This window comes from Salvelinus alpinus, chromosome 5 (genome assembly GCF_045679555.1).
Source record: "Salvelinus alpinus chromosome 5, SLU_Salpinus.1, whole genome shotgun sequence".
Lineage (NCBI taxonomy): Eukaryota > Metazoa > Chordata > Actinopteri > Salmoniformes > Salmonidae > Salvelinus > Salvelinus alpinus.
Window position 1 is genome coordinate 96,107,526 of NC_092090.1, and position 24,835 is coordinate 96,132,360.

Here is a 24,835-nt window from a genome sequence, read left to right on the forward strand (position 1 = left end):
AGCAACAAGGACTCCTGGACTTGGGAGGAGATCCTGGATGGTAGAGGACCTTGGGCTCAGCCAGGGGAATATCGCCGTCCCAAGGAGGAGTTGGAAGCAGCGAAGGCTGAGAGGCGCTGGTATGAGGAGGCAGCGCGTCGACGCGGTTGGGAGCCCGTGAGTCAGACCCAAAAATTTCTTGGGGGGGGGCACACGAGGAGTGTGGCAAAGCCGGGTAGGATACCCGAGCCAACTCCCCGTGCTTACCGTGGAGGTAGAAGGCGTCGTACTGGTAAGACACCGTGTTATGCGGTAAAGCGCACGGTGTCCCCAGTACGCGTGCTTAGCCCAGTGCGGGCTATTCCACCTTGCCGCACTGGGAGGGCTAAGTTGGGCATCGAGCCGAGTGCCATGAAGCCGGCCCAACGTATCTGGTCTCCAGTACGTCTCCTCGGGCCGGCGTACATGGCACCAGCCTTGCAGGTGGTGTCCCCGGTTCGCCTGCATAGCCCAGTGCGGGCTATTCCACCTCGCCGCACTGGCAGGGCTACGGGGACCATTCAACCTGGTAAGGTTGGGGAGGCTCGGTGCTCAAGAGCACATGTCCTCCTTCACGGTCCGGTATACCCGGTGCCACCTCCATGTACCAGTCCTCCGGTGACAGCCCCCCGTACCAGGCTGTCTCTCCGGGTTCTCTCTCCAGCTGTTTCCTCCTCTCCAGCGCAGCCAGTGCCTAGACCACGCACCAGGCTGTCTCTCCTTCTCCTCCCTACAGAGCCGTCCTGCCATGACCAGCCAGAGCCGTCCTGCCATGATCAGCCAGAGCCGTCCTGCCATGACCAGCCAGAGCCGTCCTGCCATGACCAGCCAGAGCCGTCCTGCCATGACCTGCCAGAGCCGTCCTGCTATGACCTGCCAGAGCCGTCCTGCTATGACCTGCCAGAGCCGTCCAGCCAGGACCTGCCAGAGCCGTCCAGCCAGGACCTGCCAGAGCCGTCCAGCCAGGACCTGCCAGAGCCGTCCAGCCAGGACCTGCCAGAGCCGTCCAGCCAGGACCTGCCAGGACCTGCCAGAGCCGTCCAGCCAGGACCTGCCAGAGCCGTCCAGCCAGGACCTGCCAGAGTCCCTCAGCCGGGACCTGCCAGAGTCCCTCAGCCGGGACCTGCCAGAGTCCCTCAGCCGGGACCTGCCAGAGTCCCTCAGCCGGGACCTGCCAGAGTCCCTCAGCCGGGACCTGCCAGAGTCCCTCAGCCGGGACCTGCCAGAGTCCCTCAGCCGGGATCTGCCAGAGTCCCTCAGCCGGGATCTGCCAGAGTCCCTCAGCCGGGACCTGCCCCTTGTCCCGGTGCTGCCCCTTGTCCCGGTGCTGCCCCTTATCCCGGTGCTGCCCCTTATCCCGGTGCTGGTCCTTATCCCGGTGCTGCCCCTTATCCCGGTGCTGCCCCTTGTCCCGGTGCTGCCCCTTGTCCCGGTGCTGCCCCTTGTCCCGGTGCTGCCCCTTGTCCCGGTGCTGCCCCTTGTCCCGGTGCTGCCCCTTGTCCCGGTGCTGCCCCTTCTCCCGGTGCTGGCCGTTCATTTAGGGGATGTTAGTTTTAGGGTGGTCATTGGGAGGGGAAGACAGAAGCGGGGAGTGACTATGGTGGTGTGGGGACAGCGTCCAGAGCCGGAGCCACCACCGTGGTCAACTGCCCACCCGGACCCTCCCCTGGACTTTGTGCTGGTGCGCCCGGCGTTCGCACCTTGAGGGGGGGGTTCTGTAACGGTCCTGACCTGTTTTATGTTGTTTTTGTATGTGTTTAGGTCAGGGCATGTGTTTTGGGTGGGCAGTCTATGTTATCTGTTTCTATGTTGGTTGTGGTTGCCTGGTATGGCTCTTAATTAGAGGCAGGTGTTTTGCGTTCTCCTCTAATTAAGAGTCATATTTAGGTAGGGTGTTCTCACTGTTTGTTTGTGGGTGATTGTCTCCTGTGTCGTCGAATGTATGTACCATACGGGACTGTTTGGCTGTTCGTTCATTTTGATGTCGTCTGTTTCCTGTCCGTGAGTTTACGTTTAGTTATGTAAGTTTATGTTCAGGTTTCGTCAACGTCGTTTTCTTGTTTTGTGTTTTTGAAAGTGTTTTGTTTCTTTCGTGTTGCCATCATAGTTTTCCAAATAAAAAGATGGCTTATTTCCCGAAAGCTGCGTATTGGTCTGATGATCCTTCTCTCCTCTCCTCGTCCGAGGATGAGGAGAGCGACAGCCCTTACATGTACACACTACAATTACTTAGGTTTAAAAATAAGCTCAACTGGACACCTTAATGAGGCAGTGAATGAACTGAGAGAGAAAGCACGCAGGGCATTCTACGCCATTAAAAAACACATTCAAATTGAAAAACCTATTAAAATTTGGCTAAAACTAATTGAACGTGTCATTGAACCAATTGCACTTTATGGCAGCGAGGTGTGGGGTCCACTTGCAAAACAAGATTTCACCAACTTGGACAAACACCCCATTGAAACCCTGCATGCAGAGTTCTGTAAGATTCTCCTACATGTCCAGAGGACTACAAACAATGCATGCAGGGCAGAATTAGGCCAATATCCACTAATAATATCAACTCAAAAAAGAGCAAGTCAGTTTTGGTAACATCTAAAATACAGTGACCCCCTCTCATATCATTACCAAGTCCTGCAATGCCAAGAACTAGGCAAAGAAAAGAGTCCCCTCATCCAGCTGGTCCTGGGGCTGAGTTCACTAACCTGTTCTACTGACACACTGAAACCTCAGTCCCCTCATCCAGCTGGTCCTGGGGCTGAGTTCACAAACCTGTTCTACTAACACACTGAAGCCTCAGTCCCCTAATCCAGCTGGTCCTGGGGCTGAGTTCACAAACCTGTTCTACTGACACACTGAAGCCTCAGTCCCCTCATCCAGCTGGTCCTGGGGCTGAGTTCACAAACCTGTTTTACTAACACACTGAAGCCTCAGTCCCCTCATCCAGCTGGTCCTGGGGCTGAGTTCACAAACCTGTTCTACTAACACACTGAAGCCTCAGTCCCCTCATCCAGCTGGTCCTGGGGCTGAGTTCACAAACCTGTTCTACTAACACACTGAAGCCTCAGTCCCCTCATCCAGCTGGTCCTGGGGCTGAGTTCACAAACCTGTTCTACTAACACACTGAAGCCTCAGTCCCCTCATCCAGCTGGTCCTGGGGCTGAGTTCACTAACCTGTTCTACTGACACACTGAAACCTCAGTCCCCTCATCCAGCTGGTCCTGGGGCTGAGTTCACAAACCTGTTCTACTAACACACTGAAGCCTCAGTCCCCTCATCCAGCTGGTCCTGGGGCTGAGTTCACAAACCTGTTCTACTAACACACTGAAGCCTCAGTCCCCTCATCCAGCTGGTCCTGGGGCTGAGTTCACAAACCTGTTCTACTAACACACTGAAGCCTCAGTCCCCTCATCCAGCTGGTCCTGGGGCTGAGTTCACAAACCTGTTCTACTAACACACTGAAGCCTCAGTCCCCTCATCCAGCTGGTCCTGGGGCTGAGTTCACAAACCTGTTCTACTAACACACTGAAGCCTCAGTCCCCTCATCCAGCTGGTCCTGGGGCTGAGTTCACTAACCTGTTCTACTAACACACTGAAGCCTCAGTCCCCTCATCCAGCTGGTCCTGGGTCTGAGTTCACTAACCTGTTCTACTAACACACTGAAGCCTCAGTCCCCTCATCCAGCTGGTCCTGGGGCTGAGTTCACTAACCTGTTCTACTAACACACTGAAGCCTCAGTCCCCTCATCCAGCTGGTCCTGGGGCTGAGTTCACAAACCTGTTCTACTAACACACTGAAGCCTCAGTCCCCTCATCCAGCTGGTCCTGGGGCTGAGTTCACTAACCTGTTCTACTAACACACTGAAGCCTCAGTCCCCTCATCCAGCTGGTCCTGGGGCTGAGTTCACTAACCTGTTCTACTAACACACTGAAGCCTGAGGACCAGAACATCCAATCAATCAGGATAAACCAAATTACAACACAGTCAAAACAAAACTACATTGCTTATTGGGAAACACAAACACAAAGCAAAATGCAGTGTTATCTGGCCCTAAATCGACAGTACATCGTGACTAACTATTTGACCATGGTTACTGATCAAAACCTTAGAAAGTCCTTGACAAAGTACAGGCTAAGTGAGCACAGCCTTGCCATTGAGAAGGGTAGACACAGGAAAACCTGGCTCCCTGTAGAGGAAAGGCTGTGCAACCACTGCACCACAGCAGAACCTGAGACATAGCTGCATTTCCTGACAAAATGTCAAAAATATAAAACAATTAGAGAGTGTAATTTCCCCAAATTTGAAACCCTTATTCAATGTTTCAAAGACCTCTCTGATGAGAGTAGGCTACCCGTCCTGTTGGGGGAGGACGCAGAGAGCTGTGGGTTGGCAGCGCACTACATTGCTGCCTGCCATAAGATGAGGGACAGTGTCTGACAGACCAACCAACCTGCACATGTCCTCTAATGCTTAATGATATTGTTCAATGTATGTTATTTTGACCCTTGGTTATTGTTGTTACTGTTGTCCCGTTGACAATTTTGATTCTTATTATTTTTATGTTGTAAATATCCAAATTAAGCTTTGGCAATATGTACATTGTTACATCATGCCAATAAAGCAAATGAGAGAGAGAGAGAGAGAGAGAGAGAGAGAGAGAGAGAGAGAGAGAGAGAGAGAGAGAGAGAGAGAGAGAGAGAGAGAGAGGAAGAGGAAGAGGAGAGAGAGGGAAAGGGAGAGAGAGGGAGAGGGAGAGGGAGAGGGAGAGGGAGAGAGAGGGAGAGGGAGAGAGAGGGGAAGAGGGACAGGGAGAGGGAGAGAGAGAAAGAGAGGGAGAGAGGGCGAGAGAGAGACAGAGGGAGAGGGAGAGAGGAAGAGGAAGAGGAGAGAGAGGGAAAGATCCACAGTGTTCACACTTGTGCAACAACTTAACATACAGTGCAACTCCCCAGCATACAACCATATTAACACATGTATTATTAAAAGTGTAAGTGTCTGTTGAACATAACCAAGCAACAAAAAGCCTAAAGGGGAGACTGGCCTCGCTAAGTACATAATCGCTCCATCACTGTGAGTGAATGAGGCAGGCAGGCAGACAGACAGACAGACAGGTAGGCAGGCAGACAGGTAGGCAGGCAGGTAGGCAGGAAGACAATTAGGCAGGCAGACAGGTAGGCAGGCAGGCAGACAGGTAGGTAGGCAGATAGGCAGACAGACAGACAATTAGGCAGGAAGACAGGTAGGCAGGCAGACAGGTAGGCAGGCAGGTAGGTAGACAGATAGGCAGACAGACAGACATTCAATTAGGCAGGCAGACAGGTAGGCAGGTAGGTAGGCAGGCAGGCAGGCAGGCAGGCAGGCAGGTAGACAGGTAGGTGGGTAGGTAGGTAGGTAGGTAGGTAGGTCAGTAGGTAGGTAGGTAGGTAGGTAGGTAGGTAGGTAGGTAGGTAGGTAGGTAGGCAGGCAGGTAGGCAGGTGGGCGGGTAGGTAGGTAGGCAGGCAGGCAGGCAGGTAGGTAGGTAGGTAGGTAGGTAGGTAGGTAGGTAGGTAGGCAGGCAGGCAGGTAGGTAGGTAGGTAGGTAGGTAGGTAGGTAGGTAGGTAGGTAGGCAGGCAGGCAGGCAGGCAGGCAGGCAGGCAGGCAGGTAGGTAGGCAGGCAGGCAGGTAGGTAGGCAGGTAGGCAGGTAGGCAGGCAGGCAGGCAGGCAGGCAGGCAGGCAGGCAGGCAGGTAGGTAGGTAGGTAGGTAGGTAGGTAGGTAGGTAGGTAGGTAGGTAGGTAGCAGTGAAGGCTGCTGAGGGGAGGACGGCTCATGATAATGGCTGGAATGGAGTCAATGGAATGGCATCAAACACATCAAAGACATAGTTTCCATGTGGTTGAGACCACTCAATTGACTCCATTATTATTAGCCGTCCTCAGTGGCAAGGTAGCTGTGGGTAGGTAGGTATGTAGGTAGGTAGGTGATTGGTAGGTTGGTTGGTAGGTAGGTAGGTAGGTAGGTAGGTAGGTAGGTAGGTAGGTAGGTAGGTAGGTAGGTAGGTAGGTAAGTAAGTTGGTTGGTAGGTAGGTTTGTAGGTTGGTAGGTAGGTAGGTAGGTAGGTAGGTAGATAGGTAGGTAGGTAGGTAAGTAGGTTGGTAGGTATGTTGGTAAGTAGGTAGGTAGGTAGGTAGGTAGGTAGGTAGGTAGGTAGGTAGAGAGGTAGGTAGGTAGGTAGGTAGGTAGGTAGGTAGGTAGGTAGGTAGGTAGGTTGGTTGGTTGGTTGGTTGGTTGGTAGGTAGGCAGGTACGTAGGTAGGTAGGTAGGTATGTTGGTAAGTAGGTTGGTAAGTAGGTTGGTTGGGAAGTAGGTAGGTGGGTAGGTAGGTTGGTAGGTAGGTTGGTTGGTAAGTAGATTGGTAGGTAGGTAGGTAGGTAGGTAGGTAAGTAGGTAGGTAGGTAGGTTGGAAGGTAGGTTGGTAGGTAGGTAGGTAGGTAGGTAGGTAGGTAGGTAGGTAGGTAGGTAGGTAGGTAGGTAGGTAGGTAGGTAGGTAGGTAGGTAGGTAGGTTGGAAGGTAGGTAGGTTGGTAGGTAGGTAGATAGGTGGTAGGTAGGTAGGTTGGTAGGTAGGTTGGTAGGTAGGTAGGTTGGTAGGTAGGTAGGTAGGTAGATAGGTGGGTAGGTAGGTAAGTAGGTTGGTAGGTAGGTAGGTTGGTAAGTAGGTTGGTTGGTAAGTAGGTAGGTGGGTAGGTTGGTAGGTTGGTAGGTTGGTAGGTTGGTAGGTAGGTAGGTAGGTAGGTAGGTAGGTAGGTAGGTAGGTAGGTAGGTAGGTAGGTAGGTAGGTACTGTATGTGACTCCGTACCCAGGTTGTACCAGACGTCCATCTCTCCGCTGAGGGTTCTGACCTCAATGATGCTCTGACCCAGGAAGTCATCTGACTCTCTCTTGAGACGCTGTTTCACCCTGGACTTAATGTCATCATCCTCGTCCCAAACACGCAGCTTGATACGGTCCGACGTGTTGTGGCACTCACTGGGGATGAGGGGTTAATACGGTGATGTCTTTATTCAGTCTTTATACATTTATACATTGACATTTATGACTCAACATTTAACAACAACAAAAAAGATGAAAATACTTCAACGTAACAGTGGGGGAGCAGTGAGGAGAAAAGAGGAGGGAGGAAGAGGGAGGAGGAGGAGGATTGTGAGAGATGTAGGCACATAGGGTGAGGTCAAAGGATGTAGAAGGGAAAGGTTGAAGACGAAGAGGAAGAGGAGGAGGAGGATTAGGAAGAAGGAGAGGGCGAGAAGAAAGGGTAAAGAAGAGGAGAAGAAGGATTAGGAAGAAGGAGAGGGCGAGAAGAGAGAGTAAAGAAGAGGAGGAGGAGGATTAGGAAGAAGGAGAGGGAGAGAAGAGAGAGTAAAGAAGAGGAGGAGGAGAATTAGGAAGAAGGAGAGGGAGAGAAGAGAGAGTAAAGAAGAGGAGGAGAAGGATTAGGAAGAAGGAGAGGGAGAGAAGAGAGGGTAAAGAAGAGGAGAAGAAGGATTAGGAAGAAGGAGAGGGCGAGAAGAGAGAGTAAAGAAGAGGAGGAGGAGGATTAGGAAGAAGGAGAGGGAGAGAAGAGAGAGTAAAGAAGAGGAGGAGGAGGATTAGGACGAAGGAGAGGGAGAGAAGAGAGGGTAAAGAAGAGGAGGAGGAGGATTAGGACGAAAGAGAGGGCGAGAAGAGAGGGTAAAGAAGAGGAGGAGGAGGATTAGGAAGAAGGAGAGGGCTAGAAGAGAGGGTAAAGAAGAGGAGGAGGAGGATTAGGAAGAAGGAGAGGGTGAGAAGAGAGGGTAAAGAAGAGGAGGAGAAGGATTAGGAAGAAGGAGAGGGCGAGAAGAGAGGGTAAAGAAGAGGAGGAGGAGGATTAGGAAGAAGGAGAGGGAGAGAAGAGAGGGTAAAGAAGAGGAGGAGGAGGATTAGGAAGAAGGAGAGGGAGAGAAGAGAGGGTAAAGAAGAGGAGGAGGAGGATTAGGAAGAAGGAGAGGGAGAGAAGAGAGGGTAAAGAAGAGGAGGAGGAGGATTAGGAAGAAGGAGAGGGAGAGAAGAGAGGGTAAAGAAGAGGAGGAGGAGGATTAGGAAGAAGGAGAGGGCGAGAAGAGAGGGTAAAGAAGAGGAGGAGGAGGATTAGGAAGAAGGAGAGGGCGAGAAGAGAGGGTAAAGAAGAGGAGGAGGAGGATTAGGAAGAAGGAGAGGGTGAGAAGAGAGGGTAAAGAAGAGGAGGAGGAGGATTAGGAAGAAGGAGAGGGCGAGAAGAGAGGGTAAAGAAGAGGAGGAGGAGGATTAGGAAGAAGGAGGGGGTAAAGAAGAGGAGGAGGAGGATTAGGAAGAAGGAGGGGGTAAAGAAGAGGAGGAGGAGGATTAGGAAGAAGGAGGGGGTAAAGAAGAGGAGGAGGAGGATTAGGAAGAAGGAGAGGGCGAGCAGAGAGGGTAAAGAAGAGGAGGAGGAGGAGGAGGAGGAGGATTAGGAAGAAGGAGAGGGCGAGAAGAGGAGCAGGAGAAGGAAAAGTCTTACAAGTTGAACGTCTCCTCCCAGACAGGGTTGAGGTTTCCATAGATGGTCTTGGTTCTTTTCTTAGTCTTCCCCACCTGGATGGTCACGTAGGGGTCACTGGAGCCGGTCCTGTCTTTAGCCTGGAGACCCTGAGCACTGACAACTAACACACACACACACACACACACACACACACACACAAGTTATTAGTCACACACACTTACACAAGTCTGTCTGTCTGTCTGTCTGTCTGTCTGTCTGTCTGTCTGTCTGTCTGTCTGTCTGTCTGTCTGTCTGTCTGTCTGTCTGTCTGTCTGTCTGTCTGTCTGTCTGTCTGTCTGTGTGTACACTGACACCAAGCAGTAGCAGGCTGTTTCACCTCGGTAACTTCCCTGCAACTATACATAACCATCTAGTACATTAGTGTTATCAAATGTATCTGAGTACCAATCCAGTCACTACAGCGGGAAAACGTTATGAGGTGTTAAAATCACCTAGTTATTTTGAAACATGGTTAAAAAGTGCTGTGTAATAATAGTGTAATATCTATTCAACCACTAAAGACTTCTCCTCACCTTCAGGGAAAGGTACACAGGTACTATACTGTCGTGTCAACTTCAACAGCATGAATAGTGCTAGTGGCCACGATGACGTGATGCTGGCTGTTTCAATGGTAACGCTAGTGGCCACGATGGCGTGATGCTGGCTGTTTCAATGGTAACGCTAGTGGCCCGATGGCGTGATGCTGGCTGTTTCAATGGTAGCGCTAGTGGCCACGATGGCGTGATGCTGGCTGTTTCAATGGTAACGCTAGTGTCCACGATGGCGTGATGCTGGCTGTTTCAATGGTAACGCTAGTGGCCACGATGGCGTGATGCTGGCTGTTTCAATGGTAACGCTAGGGTAGGGTACTGTGGGGCGGTGTGGTGGAGTACTGTGGGGCGGTGTGGTAGGGTACTGTGGGGCGGTGTGGTGGGGTACTGTGGGGTGGTGTGGTGGGGTACTGTGGGGTGGTGTGGTGGGGTACTGTGGGGTGGTGTGGTAGGGTACTGTGGGGTGGTGTGGTAGGGTACTGTGGGGTGGTGTGGTGGGGTACTGTGGGTCGGTGTGGTGGGGTACTGTGGGTCGGTGTGGTGGGGTACTGTGGGGTGGTGTGGTGGGGTACTGTGGGGTGGTGTGGTAGGGTACTGTGGGGTGGTGTGGTGGGGTACTGTGGGTCGGTGTGGTGGGGTACTGTGGGTCGGTGTGGTGGGGTACTGTGGGGTGGTGTGGTGGGGTACTGTGGGGCGGTGTGGTGGGGTACTGTGGGGTGGTGTGGTGGGGTACTGTGGGGCGGTGTGGTGGGGTACTGTGGGGTGGTGTGGTGGGGTACTGTGGGGCGGTGTGGTGGGGTACTGTGGGGTGGTGTGGTGGGGTACTGTGGGGTGGTGTGGTGGGGTACTGTGGGTCGGTGTGGTGGGGTACTGTGGGTCGGTGTGGTGGGGTAATGTGGGGCAGTGTGGTGGGGTACTGTGGGGGTGGTGTGGTAGGGTAATGTGGGGTGGTGCTGTGGGGTACTGTGGGTCGGTGTGGTGGGGTACTGTGGGTCGGTGTGGTGGGGTACTGTGGGGCAGTGTGGTGGGGTACTGTGGGGGTGGTGTGGTGGGGTAATGTGGGGCAGTGTGGTGGGGTACTGTGGGTCGGTGTGGTGGGGTAATGTGGGGTGGTGTGGTGGGGTACTGTGGGTCGGTGTGGTGGGGTACTGTTGGGTGGTGTGGTGAGGTAATGTGAGGGTGGTGTGGTGGGGTAATGTGGGGCAGTGTGGTGGGGTACTGTGGGTCGGTGTGGTGGGGTAATGTGGGGTGGTGTGGTGGGGTACTGTGGGTCGGTGTGGTGGGGTACTGTGGGTCGGTGTGGTGGGGTAATGTGGGGCAGTGTGGTGGGGTACTGTGGGTCGGTGTGGTGGGGTAATGTGGGGTGGTGTGGTAGGGTACTGTGGGTCGGTGTGGTGGGGTACTGTGGGGCGGTGTGGTGGGGTACTGTGGGTCGGTGTGGTGGGGTACTGTGGGGCGGTGTGGTGGGGTACTGTGGGTCGGTGTGGTGGGGTAATGTGGGGTGGTGTGGTGGGGTACTGTGGGTCGGTGTGTTGGGGTAATGTGGGGCAGTGTGGTGGGGTACTGTGGGTCGGTGTGGTGGGGTACTGTGGGTCGGTGTGGTGGGGTAATGTGGGGCAGTGTGGTGGGGTACTGTGGGGTGGTGTGGTGGGGTACTGTGGGGTGGTGTGGTGGGGTACTGTGGGTCGGTGTGGTGAGGTAATGTGGGGGTGGTGTGGTGGGGTAATGTGGAGCAGTGTGGTGGGGTACTGTGGGGTGGTGTGGTGGGGTAATGTGGGGGTGGTGTGGTGGGGTACTGTGGGGTGGTGTGGTGGGGTACTGTGGGTCGGTGTGGTGGGGTACTGTGGGTCGGTGTGGTGGGGTAATGTGGGGCAGTGTGGTGGGGTACTGTGGGGGTGGTGTGGTGGGGTACTGTGGGGTGGTGTGGTGGGGTAATGTGGGGTGGTGTGGTGGGGTACTGTGGGTCGGTGTGGTGGGGTAATGTGGGGCAGTGTGGTGGGGTACTGTGGGTCGGTGTGGTGGGGTAATGTGGGGCAGTGTGGTGGGGTACTGTGGGTCGGTGTGGTAGGGTAATGTGGGGTGGTGTGGTAGGGTGCTGTGGGGCGGTGTGGTGGGGTACTGTTGGGTGGTGTGGTGGGGTGCTGTGGGGCGGTGTGGTGGGGTACTGTTGGGTGGTGTGGTGGGGTACTATGGGGCGGTGTGGTGGGGTACTGTGGGGCGGTGTGGTAGGGTACTGTGGGTCGGTGTGGTGGGGTACTGTGGGTCGGTGTGGTGGGGTACTGTGGGGTGGTGTGGTGGGGTACTGTGCTGCGGTGTGGTGGGGTACTGTAGTTGCAGTGCGGTACTGTGTGGTTCGGTACAGTACGTACTGGTGATGGTGATCTTGGCAGACCACTTGGAGGTTCCGTCTAACACGTTCTGTTTTATAGTCTTCATCTGCTGCGCATGGAGCAGCTTAGTGACGGCGAACACAGCCCTGATCTCCTCAAAGATCTCCGGCTTGTTCCTCTCCCTGATCTTCATCCTATCCTTCATAGCTGTGATGATGTGCTGCGTCCGGTCCTCTGCTCCTGTCTTAGAGCTCTTCTCAGCCGCCCCTGGAGAGAGGGAAGGCGTGATGGGAGGAGAGGGGGAGGAGAGAGGGGAGTAGAGAAGGGGGGAGAGAGGGACGGAGAGGAGGGAGGAGAGGGGGAGTGGAAAGAGGGGAGGAGAGGAGGAGGTGAGAGGGGAAGAGAGGAGAGGAGAGGAGAGGAGAGGAGAGGAGAGGAGAGGAGAGGAGAGGAGAGGAGAGGAGAGGAGAGGAGAGGAGAGGAGAGGAGAGGAGAGGAGAGGAGAGGGGGAAGAGAGGAGAGGGGGAGGAGAGTTACAGAAAAATTGAACAGCCTCAGCACTTCAACCCCAACCTCCCCCTCATCTTCCCCTCTACCCTTCCTTCCCCGCTCCTATTCCTCCTCTACTCACTCTGCAGACAGTCAGCGTTGAGCAGCTCCTGGCACTTCTCGTGAACTTTGACCCCACACTCAGCACACCTCATGCCCTGGCGGGCGATGCCCCACAGCAGCCCCTCACACTCATAGCAGTAGGTGGGTGTGGAGGCGGTCCACACTTGGAAGGCATGGGGCGTTGTGCAGGAGACGGGGTAGATCATAGCCTGCAGGGTTTTCTTATAAACGTGGCTCTTCTGTAGGAGTGTAAGGGGGAGACGTACAGAGAAAGACAGACAGATAGATAGGAAGGGGAGAGAGAGAGGTAGGGAGAGAGAGAGAGAGGTAGGGAGAGGGAGAGAGAGACACAGAGAGAGTGAGAGACAGAGACAGAGGGGGAGAGAGAGGTAGGGATAGAGAGTTAGGGAGAGAGAGAGAGGTAGGGAGAGAGAGAGAGGGGGGGGTAGAGAGAGAAAGAGATAGGTAGGGAGAGAGAGAGAGAGAGAGGTAGGGGAACCGAGAGTGAGAGAGAGGTAGGGAGAGAGAGAGGGGGGGTAGAGAGAGATAGAGAGGTAGGGAGCGAGAGAGAGAGAGAGAGAGAGAGAGAGAGAGAGAGAGAGAGAGAGAGAGAGAGAGAGAGAGAGAGAGAGAGAGACAAAAAGAGAAAATTAGAAAGTGAGAAATGTGTTTAGTCAGGTGCAGTAGGTGTCAGGGATTGTGGGTGGTGCAGAGCAGAGCAGAGTCGAGGTGCACACAGAACCGTAGGCTGAGGTATGAACACACACCAGGGAACTCAACCATCTATTGTTTGTTTGGTTAGAACTGGAATGTTACAGAATATATGAGTCACTGTAAACCATCAAGAGAAGCAAGGTTAGGAGAGGAACTTATTCACAGAATGTGACAGGGATTATTTTTAGTTTTTATTTAACTAGTCATGTCAGTTAAGAACAAATTCTTATTTACAATGACAGCCTACCCCGGCCAAACCCGGACGACGCTGGCCCAATTGTGCGCCGCCCAATGGGACTCCCAATCACGGCCAGATGTGATGCAGCCTGGATTCAAACCAGGGACTGCAGTGATGCCTGTTGCACTGAAATGCAGTGCCTTAGACCGCTACGCCACTCGGGAGCCCTGCTCCACTTGAACCAGGGATAGAGGTTAGGAGAGGACCTTCTCAGAATGTGACAGGGATAGAGGTTAGGAGAGGACCTTCTCAGAATGTGACAGGGATAGAGGTTAGGAGAGGACCTTCTCAGAATGTGACAGGGATAGAGGTTAGGAGAGGACCTTCTCAGAATGTGACAGGGATAGAGGTTAGGGGAGGAACTTCTTCTCAGAATGTGACAGGGATAGAGGTTAGGAGAGGAACTTCTTCTCAGAATGTGACAGGGATAGAGGTTAGGAGAGGACCTTCTCAGAATGTGACAGGGATAGAGGTTAGGGGAGGAACTTCTTCTCAGAATGTGACAGGGATAGAGGTTAGGAGAGGACCTTCTCAGAATGTGACAGGGATAGAGGTTAGAAGAGGAACTTCTTCTCAGAATGTGACAGGGATAGAGGTTAGGAGAGGACCTTCTTCTCAGAATGTGACAGGGATAGAGGTTAGGAGAGGACCTTCTTCTCAGCATGTGACAGGGATAGAGGTTAGGAGAGGACCTTCTCAGAATGTGACAGGGATAGAGGTTAGAAGAGGAACTTCTTCTCAGAATGTGACAGGGATAGAGGTTAGAAGAGGAACTTCTTCTCAGAATGTGACAGGGATAGAGGTTAGGAGAGGACCTTCTTCTCAGAATGTGACAGGGATAGAGGTTAGGAGAGGACCTTCTCAGAATGTGACAGGGATAGAGGTTAGAAGAGGAACTTCTTCTCAGAATGTGACAGGGATAGAGGTTAGGAGAGGAACTTCTCAGAATGTGACAGGGATAGAGGTTAGAAGAGGAACTTCTTCTCAGAATGTGACAGGGATAGAGGTTAGAAGAGGAACTTCTTCTCAGAATGTGACAGGGATAGAGGTTAGGAGAGGAACTTCTTCTCAGAATGTGACAGGGATAGAGGTTAGAAGAGGAACTTCTTCTCAGAATGTGACAGGGATAGAGGTTAGGAGAGGAACTTCTTCTCAGAATGTGACAGGGATAGAGGTTAGGAGAGGACCTTCTCAGAATGTGACAGGGATAGAGGTTAGGAGAGGACCTTCTCAGAATGTGACAGGGATAGAGGTTAGGAGAGGAACTTCTTATCAGAATGTGACAGGGATAGAGGTTAGGAGAGGACCTTCTTATCAGAATGTGACAGGGATAGAGGTTAGGAGAGGACCTTCTTATCAGAATGTGACAGGGATAGAGGTTAGGAGAGGACCTTCTTCTCAGAATGTGACAGGGATAGAGGAAAAACACTCAACCAGGGAGTATTATAGCATGGATAGGGGAGGGGAATGGGAGAGGGAGAGACAAAAAGACAGAAGAGTTATCTATCTAAAACAGAGATGTATGTAAATCACATATTTTTGGCTCTATAACAAAGAACAAACAGAAAAAAATATATATACATGATCAGAACAAATCTTAGAATCAACTATTAAAGATGAACAGAATGAACTACAGGACGAAATACGAACCCTCCAACCCATAAAAGCCACGGCTGTTGATGGTATCCTTAATGAAATGATCAAATATACAGACCACAAATTCCAATTGTCTATACTTAAACTCTTTAACATCATCCTTAGCTCTGGCATCTTCCCCAATATTTTGGAACCAAGGACTGATCACCCCAATCCACAAAAGTGATAACAAATTTGACCCCAATAACTACCGGGGGATATGTGTCAACAGCAACCTTGGAAAAATTCTCTGCATTACCATTAACAGCAGACTAGATCATTTCCTCAGTGAAAACAATGTACTGAGCAAATGCTTTTTACCAAATTGAAGTACGACAGACCACGTACGGTGGCTTGCGAAAGTATTCACCCCCTTTGGTATTTTTCCTATTTTTTTTGTCTTACAACCTGGAAATAAAACATATTTTGGGGGGGGGTTGTATCATTTGATTTACACAACATGCCGACCACGTTGAAGATGCAAAGTATGTTTAATTGTGAAACAAACATGAAATAAGACATAAAAACAGAAAACTTGAGCGTGCATAACTATTCACCCCCCCCCCAAAGTCAATACTTTGTAGAGCCACCTTTAGCAGCAATTACACCTGAAAGTCTCTTGGGGTATTTCTCTATAAGCTTGGCACATCTAGCCAATGGAATTTTTGCCCATTCTTCAATGCAAAACTGCTCCAGCTCCTTCAAGTTGGATGGGTTCCGCTGGTGTAAAGCAATCTTTAAGTCATACCACAGATTCTCAATTGGATTAACGTCTGTGATTTGACTAGGCCATTCCAAGACATTTGAATGTTTCCCCTTAAACCGCTCGAGTGTTGCTTTAGCAGTATACTTAGGGTCATTGTCCTGCTGGAAGGGGAACCTCCGTCCCAGTCTCAAATCTCTGGAAGACTGAAACAGGTTTCATTCCTTCAATTCTGACCAGTTTCCCAGTCCCTGCCGATGAAAAACATCCCCATAGCATGATGCTGCCACCACCATGCTTCACTGTGGGGATGGTGTTCTCGGGGTGATGAGAGGTGTTGGGTTTGCGCCAGACATAGCATTTTTGTCTTGATGGCCAAAAAGCTCAATTCTAGTCTCATCTGACCAGAGTACCTTCTTCCATATGTTTGGGGAGTTTGGGGGTCTCCCACATACCTAACTGCTTATTTTTTTCTTAAAGCAATTACTTTTTTCTGGCCACTCTTCCATAAAGCCCAGTTCTGTAGAGTGTCAGGCTTAAAGTGGTCCTATGGACAGATACTCCAATCTCCGCTGTGGAGCTTTGCAGCTCCTTCAGGGTTATCTTTGGTCTATTTGTTGCCTCTGATTAATGCCCTCATTGCCTGGTCTGTGTGTTTTGGTGGGCGGCCCTCTCTTGGCAGGTTTGTTGTGGTTCCTTAATCTTTCAATTTTTTAATAATGGATTTAAAGGCGCTCCGTTAAAAATTTCTGATATTTTTTTAAAAACCCAACCCTGATCTTTACTCCACAACTTTGTCCCTGACCTGTTTGGAGAGCTCCTTGGTCTTCATGGTGCCGCTTGCTTGGTGGTGCCCCTTGCTTAGTGGTGTTGCAAACTCTGGGGCCTTTCAGAACACGTGTATATATACTGAAATTATGTGACAGATCATGTGACACTTAGATTGCACACAGGTGGACTTTATTTATGTATTTATGTGACTTCTGAAGGTAATTGGTTGCATCAGATCTTATTCAGGGGCTTCATAGCAAAGGGGGGGAATAGATATGCACGCACCACTTTTCCATTTATGAAAAAATATATATTGAAATTAGTTATTTTTTTTGTGTATGTACATTACATGAAATTCAAATAAAAATCTATTTAAATTACAGGTTGTAATGCATCAAAATAGGAAAAACTCCAAGGGGGATGAATAGTTTTGCAAGGCACCGTATTCACCATGCACACTCTAATTGACAGAGAAACAAAACAAACTCTATTTGGCATGAGGGTCTGCTATACAAATTATTGGAAAGTTGTGTTGGGGGAAAAACACACAACATTATAAAAACCATGTACACAAACAAGTGTTATCACAAGTGTTATCACATATAAACAGTTGAAGTCGGAAGTTTACACACACCTTAGCTAAATTCATTTAAACTCAGTTTTTCACAATTCCTGACATTTAATCCTAGTAAGAATTCCCTGTTTTAGGTCAGTTAGGATCACCAGTTTATTTTAAGAATGTGAAATGTCAGAATGATAGTAGAGACAATGATTTATTTCAACTTTTATTTATTTCATCACATTCCCAGTGGGTCAGAAGTTTACATTCACTCAATTAGTATTTGGTAGCATTGCCTTTAAATTGTTTAGTTTGGGTCAAACGTTTAGGGTAGCCTTCCACAAGCTTCCCACAATACGTTGGGTGAATTTTGGCCCATTCCTCCTGACAGAGCTGGTGTAACTGAGTCAGGTTTGTAGGCCTCCTTGCTCGCACATGCTTTTTCAGTTCTGACCACAAATTTTCTATGGGATTGAGGTCAGGGCTTTGTGATGGCCACTCCAATACCTTGACTTTGTTGTTCTTAAGCCTTTTTGCCAGAACTTTGGAAGTATGCTTGGAGTCATTGTAATTTGGAAGACCCATTTGCAACCAAGCTTTAACTTCCTGACTGATGCCTTGAGATGTTGCTTCAATATATCCACATAATTGTCCTACCTCATGATTCCATCTATTTTGTGAAGTGCACCAGACCCTCCTGCAGCAAAGCACCTCCACAACATGATGCTGCCAACCCCGTGCTTCACGGTTGGGATGGTGTTCTTCGGCCTGCAAGCTTTCCCTTTTTCATCCAAACATAACAATGGTCATTATGGCCAAACAGTTCTATTTTTGTTTCATCAGACCAGAGGACATTTCTCCAAAAAGTATGATCTTTGTCCCCGTGTGCAGTTGCAAACCGTAGTCTGGCTTTTTTTATGGCGGTTTTGGAGCAGTGGCTTCTTCCTTGCTGAGTGGCCTTTCAGGTTATGTCGATATTGGACTCGTTTTACTGTGGATATAGATACTTTTGTACCTGTTTCCTCCATTATCTTCACAAGGTCCTTTGCTGTTGTTCTGGGATTGATTTGCACTTTTCGCACAAACGTATCTTCATCTCTAGGAGACAGAGCGCGTCTCCTTCCTGAGCGGTATGACAGCTGCGTGGTCCCATGGTGTTTATACTTGTGTACTATTGTTTGTACAAATGAACGTGGTACCATTAGGCATTTGGAAATTGCTCCCAAGGATGAACCAGACTTGTGGAGGTCTACAATTCTTTTCTGAAGTCTTGACTGATTTCTTTTGATTTTCCCATTATGTCAGGCAAAGAGGCATTCAGTTTGAAGGTAGGCCTTGAAATACATCTACAGGTACACCACTCAAATTATGTCAATTATCAGAAGCTTCTAAAGCCATGACATCATTTACTGGAATTTTTCTTTCAAGCTGTTTAAAGGCACCGTCAACTTAGTGTATGTAAACTTCTGACCCACTGGAATTGTGATACAGTGAATTATAAGGGAAATAATCTGTCTGTAAACAGTTGTTGGAAAAATTACTTGTGTCATGCACAAAGTAGATGTCCTAACCGACTTGCCAAAACTATAGTTTGTTAACAATACATTTGTGAAGTTGAAAAATTAGTTTTAATGACTCCAACCTAAGTGTATGTAAACCTCTGACTTCAACTGTATCACCGAATTGGTAAGGGCTCTAGAACAGTCTGCAGCACCCGGCCTCACCCTACTAGAAGTAAAATGTCTCCTGTTTGCTGATGATCTGGTGCTTCTGTCACCAACCAATGAGGACCTACAGCAGCATCTAGATCTTCTGCACAGATTCTGTCAGACCTGGGCACTGATAGTAAATCTCAGTAAGACAAAAATAATGGTGTTCCAAAAAAGGTTCAGTCGCCAGGACCACAAATACAAATTCCATCTAGACACCGTTGCCCTAGAGCACACAAAAAAACGATACATACCTCTGCCTAAACATCAGTGCCACTATTAACTTCCACAAAGCTGTATACGAGCTGAGAGACAAGGCCTTCTATGTCATTAAAAGGAACATAAAATTCAGCATACCAATTAGGAGCTGGCCAAAAATACTTGAATCAGTTATAGAACCCATTGCCATATATCGTTGGGAGGTCTGGGGTCCGCTCACCAACCAAGAATTCACAAAATGGGACAAACACCAAATTGAGACTCTGCATACATAATTCTGCTACAATATCCTCTGTGTACAACGTAAAACACCAAGTAATGCATGCAGAGCAGAATTAGGCCTGTAATTTATCAAAATCCAGAAAAGAGCCGTTAAATTCTACAACCACCTAAAAGGAAGCTATTCCCAAAGCAATCACCTACAGAGAGATGAACCTGGAGAAGAGTCCCCTAAGCAAGCTGGTCCTGGGGCTCTGTTCACAAACACAAACACACCCCACAGAGCCCCAGGACAGCAGCACAATAAGACCCAACCAAATCATAAGAAAACCCAAAAAATAATTACTGACCCAAACTTAAGGAAAGCTTTGACTATGTACATACTCAGTGAGCATAGCCTTGCTATTGAGAAAGGCCGCCGTAGGCAGACATGGCTCTCAAGAGAAGACAGGCTATGTGCACACTGCACACAAAATGAGGTGGAAACTGAGCTGAAGTTCCTAACCTCCTGCCAAATATATGACCATATTAGAGACACATATTTCCCTCAGATTACACAGATCCACAAATAATTCGAAAACAAACCCAATTTTGATAAACTCACATATATATTGGGTGAAATACTACAGTATTTCAAAATACTACTACTACTACTACTTCCAAAATCCTACTTTGGGCAGCAGGGTAGCCTAGTGGTTAAAGGTTGCAAGTTCAAATGCCCGAGCTGACAAGGTAAAACTCTGTCATTCTGCCCCTGAACAAGGCAGTTAACCCACTGTTCCTAGGCTGTCATTGAAAATAAGAATTTGTTCTTAACTGACTTGCCCTAATTAAATAAAATAATAATAACAGTGTGACATCACAGCAGCAAGATTTGTGACCTGTTGCCACAAGAAAAGGGCAACCAGTGAAGAACAAACACCTTTGTAAATACAACCCATATGTATGTTTATTTTGAAATGTCTTCTTTCATTTGGAACTTCTGTGAGTGTATTGTTTACTGTTTATTTCACTTTTGTTCATTATCTACTTCACTTGCTTTGGCAATGTTAACATATGTTTCCCATGCCAATAAAGCCATTAAATTGATATGTGAATTGAGAGAGAGAGAGAGAGAGAGAGAGAGGAGAGAGAGAGAGAGAGAGAGAGAGAGAGGAGAGAGAGAGAGAGAGAGAGAGAGAGAGAGAGAGAGAGAGAGAGAGAGAGAGAGAGTGATAAGGCGGGAGAGGGGGGAAGGGAGAGGGAGAGAGGGGAGGAAAGGGAGAGGGGGAGAGGGGAGGAAAGGGAGAGAGGGGAGAGGGGAGGAAAGGGAGAGAGGGGAGAGGGGAGAGGGGAGGAAAGGGAGAGAGAGAAAGGAGAGAGACAGGATAGGGAGATTGGAGACAGGAGACAGGAGACAGGATAGGGAGAGGGGGAGTACTGTACCAGGGAGAGCCACACTATGCTATTTATAACCTCACACCTCACACAAGAGGACCAACGAAGGGTCAGGTAGAATAGATTGCCAAGAGTGGTGAACTGTGTGTGTGTGTGTGTGTGTGTGTGTGTGTGTGTGTGTGTGTGTGTGTGTGTGTGTGTGTGTGTGTGTGTGTGTGTGTGTGTGTGTGTGTGTGTGTGTGTGTGTGTGTGTGTGTGTGTGTGTGTGTGTGTGTGTGTGTGTGTGTGTGTGTGTGTGTGTGTGTGTGTGTGTGTGTGTGTCCTCTCACCAGCTCATGGTCCTTGATGGATGTATTTGTAGCCACAGAGAGCCCTGCCTTCCTGGCCTGCAACATGGACTGAAACAGAGGGAAAGAAAATGAAAGAGCAGAGTTTTATCATGTACAAATACAATAACTGGGACTTAGTTCACACTCAGATATATCACATTTTAATGTTTTGGATACACTTTTGAATAGGAAGTCACATTTTCATGGGGGAAGGTATGTGATGTCATCTACACACCTTCACATGTGAAAGCAGATCGAGGGGGAGTTTTCTTCTGCAAATGTGTGAACAGGGGATATGGTTTCTTAGCATTCATTCAATCAATCAATCAAATGTATTTATAAAGCCCTTCTTACATCAGCTGTCTGCTGTACAGAAACACAGCCTAAAATCCCCAAACAGCAAGCGATGCAGGTGTAGAAGCCTGTGTACCAGTCCGTTTGAGTGATCATTCCACTCATTGACATGACACGGAGTGGATGGAGCGGAATGTTAGCTTTAACAGGTTCTGGATTTCAGGCTAAAAGGTTTCTATGGATCAGTGGATGTGAGTCAGACTGTGTGGTTGTCAGAGGAGAGATCGTCATCATGTTAACGGTTCTTAGGTCTTAGAGATGCTCTGATGTGTGTCTGGTCTCCCTCTCTTCCTCTACAGTGGACTGTGTGGTAACCGCATAAACACTCAAAGAGCCTCTCTCTCTCTCTCTCTCTCTCTCTCTCTCTCTCTCTCTCTCTCTCTCTCTCTCTCTCTCTCTCTCTCTCTCTCTCTCTCTCTCTCTCTCTCTCTCTCTCTCTCTCTCTCTCTCTCTCTGTTAGTGTCTTGCTAGACCTGCTAATCAAACAGCTTTGAAACGGTTAGCCGCTCCATGCTAAATGGCTAGAATGCTCTGAGGAGAAAACCAGGAGACAAACTAAGAGACCACTCTGCCATCGTAATCACGGTCCGTACGAGGTGTGTTAAACGTACGACAGCTTGTGTGTGTGGGAGAAGCGTTGGACGGGATTCTAATTGGAGTGTGTGTTGTGTTTGTTAACGTGAAGTAGGTGCCAGACTCGTTTCATATTGTAACAGCAGATTGTTTTTTTTCCCCCTCTCCTTTTAACAAGAGAAGAGCAGATGGTTCCATCACTTGTGGAGTACCATAACACAGTGACTAAAGCTCAGGTCTACTTTCTCTCTCTACGGGTTGACTGTGGAGCTCAGAGTGGTATTGACTTGTTGTTGTCAACGTGTGTGTGGCTGTGAGCATTGTGCAGTCGTGACACCCAGCTTGTGTTTCCCTACAATAGCAAACAGAGAGGATCTACCTGTCTTTGTCTCCTTCTGTGTGTGTATCGTAGACTAAATGATGTTGTTAATTGTGTGTACATAATATGTGTGTGTGTGTGTGTGTGTGTGTGTGTGTGTGTGTGTGTGTGTGTGTGTGTGTGTGTGTGTGTGGGTGTGGGTGTGGGTGTGTGTGTGTGTGTGTGTGTGTGTGTGTGTGTGTGTGTGTGTGTGTGTGTGTGTGTGTGTGTGTGTGTGTGTGTGTGTGTCCATAGCTTCTACTCTTCCATGCTATCATACCGTATAATAATGGCATCTAGACATTCATGTCAATGGGATTGGAAGGACAAAAGTCTAAAGCCAGGAGGAGAAAGCTCACTGACACTTACCATTGCCTGAGGGAAGAGAGAGACAGGGCAGGCAGAGGGAGAGAGACAGGGCAGGCAGAGGGAGAGAGAGAGACAATGCAGGCAGAGAGAGAGAGACAGGGCAGGCAGAGGGAGAGAGAGACAGGGCAGGCAGAGAGAGAGAGAGAGACAGGGCAGGCAGAGAGAGAGAGAGACAGGGCAGGCAGAGGGAGAGAGACAGGGCAAGCAGAGGGAGAGAGACAGGGCATGGCAGGCAGGCAGAGGGAGAGAGAGAGACAGGGCAGGCAGAGGGAGAGAGACAGGGCAGGCAGAGAGAGACAGGGCAGGCAGAGGGAGAGAGAGAGACGGGGCAGGCAGAGAGAGAGAGAGACAGGGCAGGCAGAGAGAGACAGGGCAGGCAGAGGGAGAAAGAGAGACGGGGCAGGCAGAGAGAGAGAGAGACAGGGCAGGCATAGGGAGAGAGACAGGGCAGGCAGAGGGAGAGAGACAGGGCAAGCAGAGGGAGAGAGACAGGGCATGGCAGGCAGAGGGAGAGAGAGAGACAGGGCAGGCAGAGGGAGAGAGACAGGGCAGGCAGAGAGAGACAGGGCAGGCAGAGGGAGAGAGACAGGGCAGGCAGAGAGAGTCAGGGCAGGCAGAGGGAGACAGGGCAGGCAGAGGGAGAGAGAGAGACAGAAAGAGATTAGAGAGTCAAAAAGAAGACAGGTGTTCCTCAGAGAGTTCCTCTCCAACATTCGATTGTGGAGACCAACCACATGTAAAAAATGTATGCACATATGACTGTAAATCTCTTTGGATTAAAAAGGCTGCTAAATGGAAAAGAGATATTACATTTAACACTTAGAAATGCATTAAACTTCTTTCTGCTCTGAGAGAAAGGTCAATGTATTTTTCTTTAACAATATTTCTAAAAACATGTAAATAAGTCACACTTGGAAATACAACCACGAACTTGATTATATTCTAAGTTGTTAATCTTCACAGTGCAGAATAGTGCGTAGAAATACAGGATTCTACCATAACCAACACCTGAAACAAGATGCCCTACCGTGTAACGTAAACGGCTTTGTGCTTATTTTGTAGTATATTACTTTACCTTAATAGATGTCTTATTTATCTATTTATTTACATTCAAAGATGTTATTGTAGGTTTGTCTGAGGTACTGTAAATTGAGGGGTGAAAGGTCAAAAGGACAATAGGTAAGAGGGCAGGGTTGAGGGGTCAAAAGAACTCACCAGCTCGCTGACTAGGGGGATAGGCTGTTTTTTACAGAGGGCAGGCATACTGTCGATCCCAAAGGGCGTGGCGCCACTAAACACACACAGTTATAAACAACAAAATTAAAATTAAAACACAGGATCAAATATATTAGAGGTTATAATTACAGGATTCCTTTGACCACATGAGTATGTTCAAACACACACACACACACACACACACACACACACACACACACACACACACACACACACACACACACACACACACACACACACACACACACACACACACACACACACACACACACACACACACACACACACACACACACACACACACACACACACAGAGAGAGACAGTGTCACTGACGCAGGCTTGGCCCACGGGTGCTTGCTGGGCTCTCCATCTCTGTCTCGGCCCTGTAATAGAGGTCAAAGGTCAGAGGTTTAGCCACTGAGACCGACAGTTCTTATAGAAGTTATAATAATATAGCATGCCCACGTTATATCAGACAGAGAAAGACAAAGAGATGGCACAGAAAGAGATAGACAGAGAAAGACAAAGAGATGGCACAGAAAGAGATAGACAGAGAAAGAGATAGACAGAGAAAGAGATAGACAGAGAAAGAGATAGACAGTAACGGTTCTCGTGGGCTGAAGGAAGAGTGGACCAAGGTGCAGCGTTTAAAGTGTTCATGATTTAATCAAAATTTAAAAAATCAAACAAAAACAACAAACAGGAGAACGAAAGCGAAACAGTTCTGTCTGGTGCAGACACAAAACAGAAAACTTAGAATGCCCACCCCAACTCACACCCTGACCAAACCAAAATAGAGACATAAAAAAGGAACTAAGGTCAGGGCATGACATAGACAGAGAAAGAGAGAGAGAGAGACAGAGAAAGAGAGAGAGACAGAGAAAGAGAGAGACAGAGAAAGAGAGAGACAGAGAAAGAGAGAGACAGAGAAAGAGAGAGACAGAGACAGAGAAAGAGAGAGACAGAGAAAGACAGAGAAAAAACTAGACAGAAAGAGAGAGAGACAGAGAAAGAGAGAGACAGAGAAAGAGAGAGACAGAGAAAGAGAGACAGAGAAATAGAGAAACAGAGAAAGAGAGAGACAGAGAAAGAGAGAGACAGAGAAAGAGAGACAGAGAAATAGAGAGACAGAGAAAGAGAGACAGAGAAATAGAGAAACAGAGAAAGAGAGAAAGATGAAAGAGAGAGACAGAGAAAGAGAAAGACAGAGAAAGAGACAGACAGAGAAAGAGACAGACAGAGAAAGAGATAGACAGAGAAAGAGAGAGGCAGAGAAAGAGAGACAGAGAAAGAGAGACTCATTTAACCCCTTTAATGTTCCCTCAACTCCTTTAATGTTCCCTCAACTCCTTTAATGTTCCCTCAACTCCTTTAGTGTTCCCTCAACTCCTTTAATGTTCCC

At 49.0% G+C, this 24,835-nt stretch overlaps 1 protein-coding gene across 1 annotated transcript in view; it reads right to left on the reverse strand.

Annotated features, from left to right (window-relative positions):
• The window catches only part of LOC139577281 (protein unc-13 homolog B-like), a 103,949-nt gene that overhangs the window by 55,690 nt on the left and 23,424 nt on the right, over nt 1-24,835 (reverse strand). Inside the window, exons 4-10 of the mRNA XM_071404284.1 lie at nt 23,767-23,816; nt 23,412-23,487; nt 20,543-20,611; nt 12,089-12,308; nt 11,497-11,724; nt 8,556-8,697; nt 6,858-7,027 (exon numbers count right to left, since the gene is read on the reverse strand). Coding sequence (XP_071260385.1) covers nt 6,858-7,027; nt 8,556-8,697; nt 11,497-11,724; nt 12,089-12,308; nt 20,543-20,611; nt 23,412-23,487; nt 23,767-23,816 — 955 coding nt within the window. The remainder of the gene's footprint in view (nt 1-6,857; nt 7,028-8,555; nt 8,698-11,496; nt 11,725-12,088; nt 12,309-20,542; nt 20,612-23,411; nt 23,488-23,766; nt 23,817-24,835) is intronic.